At 40.4% G+C, this 1,910-nt stretch overlaps 1 protein-coding gene across 1 annotated transcript in view; it reads left to right on the top strand.

The window, feature by feature from the left end:
- The window catches only part of LOC109820393 (phospholipase A1-II 5-like), a 3,170-nt gene continuing 1,574 nt past the window's right edge, over positions 315-1,910 (top strand). Inside the window, 2 exon segments of the mRNA XM_020386524.1 lie at positions 315-894; positions 896-940. Coding sequence (XP_020242113.1) covers positions 355-894; positions 896-940 — 585 coding nt within the window. The 5' untranslated portion in view covers positions 315-354.

Below are 1,910 nucleotides of genomic sequence, written 5' to 3'. Positions count from 1 at the left end.
GTCTTAATTGTACTTCTCTTAAATGCTCCTGGGCTCTTCTAGTTTTGCTTTATTGGCTCATTTGTTTATGAACTTCTTATTTCCTACAAATTTGATCAAAGAGATATTTTAGTGATTATTTCTGCATGAAAATTTAGATGAATAGAGGTATAAAAATGCAATAAAATGTACCAAATTAACAAAGACCCAATTCCTAACACCATCTAACTTAATTATTATAGGACTCGTTACACAAAAGTCTAAGTCATTTTCTAATCCTTCAACTTCTATAAATCAGACCTCTTACCCTCAACTAAGAGCATCACACACACAATTCATTTCTCCAGTAGCATTTCTAAACCGCCGGCTCTAGCGATGGCCCCTACGTCCTCTAGCAAAGAGCCATCATGGGCCGAGCTCCTTGGATCCAACCACTGGGCTAACCTACTGAACCCAATGGACCACTACCTCGGGTCCTGGCTCAGCCGTTGGGGCAAAATGGCTCAAGTCACCTACGACGCCTTCAACAAAAACAACTCCATCTTCTTCGCCTCTTGCCGCTACACCAAGGAAGAGCTCCTCAAAAAAACTGACTTCCCCTATGATTCCGATTACAAAGTGACGGACTTGCTGTACGCAAGCGTCACAACAAACCTCAACAAACCGATATTTCCCATCCCAATCCTTCCAATACCACCAAGCATAGCCCGTGTCACCGGCTCCAACTTCCAAGGCTACGTCGCGGTCTCCTCCGATAAATACGCGAAGGAAACTGGACGGAGAGAGATTTGCGTAGCTTGGCGTGGGACCGAGACGATGACCGAGTGGATCAATAATCTCAACTTTTCGCAGACGCCTGTGAACCCGTTGCAGAGCCCGCCGCCTGAACTGCCGCAGGTTATGAGTTATTCGTGGGTATCCTTGGCGGGAGTTGCTGAAGACGATCAGCGGAGAGCCCAAGGTTTGGTGGAAAATTGAATTAAAGAAATGTTTGAGTTTTCTTCTCGCATTGGTTTTTTAATGCAGAGGTTTCTTTTTCGCCGCATCTATTTGTTTTAAGCTTCACAATAAATCATGTTTGATGTAGTTGCATCTATTGTTTGGTCATGGCCAATTTATTATAAAAACAAGCTTGTAGAAGGAGAAACAAAGTGGAGAGACTTGAGATTCAAAGTAAGCTCAAGCACCTACTAACCTAACCCCTGGGGTGTTTTTTTCGCGGAAAAATTTGCAAAATAGACCTCTTTTTGGCCAACAGGTCAAAAAGGGGTCGATTTTGCAAAACAGACCATTCGAAACATACGAGACTAGTAGTTCTGTATGATTTAATGTTGAATTAAATCATACGGGACTACTAATCCCGTATGTTTCGAATGGTCTGTTTTGCAAAATCGACTCATTTTTAGCCTGTTGGCCAAAAAGAGGTCTATTTTGCTAAATATTTAGCAAAATAGTCTGTTTTGCTAAATATTTAGCAAAAGAGGTCTATTTTGCAAATTTCTTCTTTTTTTCACTAGTTCACTGTCGTAACTAATTAATTAGATGTCTTCGATATTTACCAGTCTCTACAAAACAACAATTATTATTCTACGGCAGTGACGTGTGACTAGTGACACTTTAAAAAAAAATTGTTATTCTGTGACAGTGATATGCCACGACTAACGACACTTAAATATATAGCAGCTAATTCGATTTTGGACAAATTTTAAAAAACGACCCTTTTTCAAATTTATTAGGCAAAATCGACCCTCTGGAAAATTAATGGGCAAAACCGACCCTTTTCTAGAAAAGGGTCGGTTTTGCAATTTGGCTTGACTGTGAACTGCACGGGACTAGTAGTCCCGTGCAGTCTACTTAATTTCCCAAGGTCACGCCTTCTCCAAATCGATCTCTCTTCAAAAAAAAAAAAAATCAATTTCACAAAAGAAAAC

The sequence above is a fragment of the Asparagus officinalis genome, chromosome 8, assembly GCF_001876935.1.
Source record: "Asparagus officinalis chromosome 8, Aspof.V1, whole genome shotgun sequence".
NCBI lineage: Eukaryota > Viridiplantae > Streptophyta > Magnoliopsida > Asparagales > Asparagaceae > Asparagus > Asparagus officinalis.
This window is presented reverse-complemented; position numbering and strand designations above follow the sequence as displayed.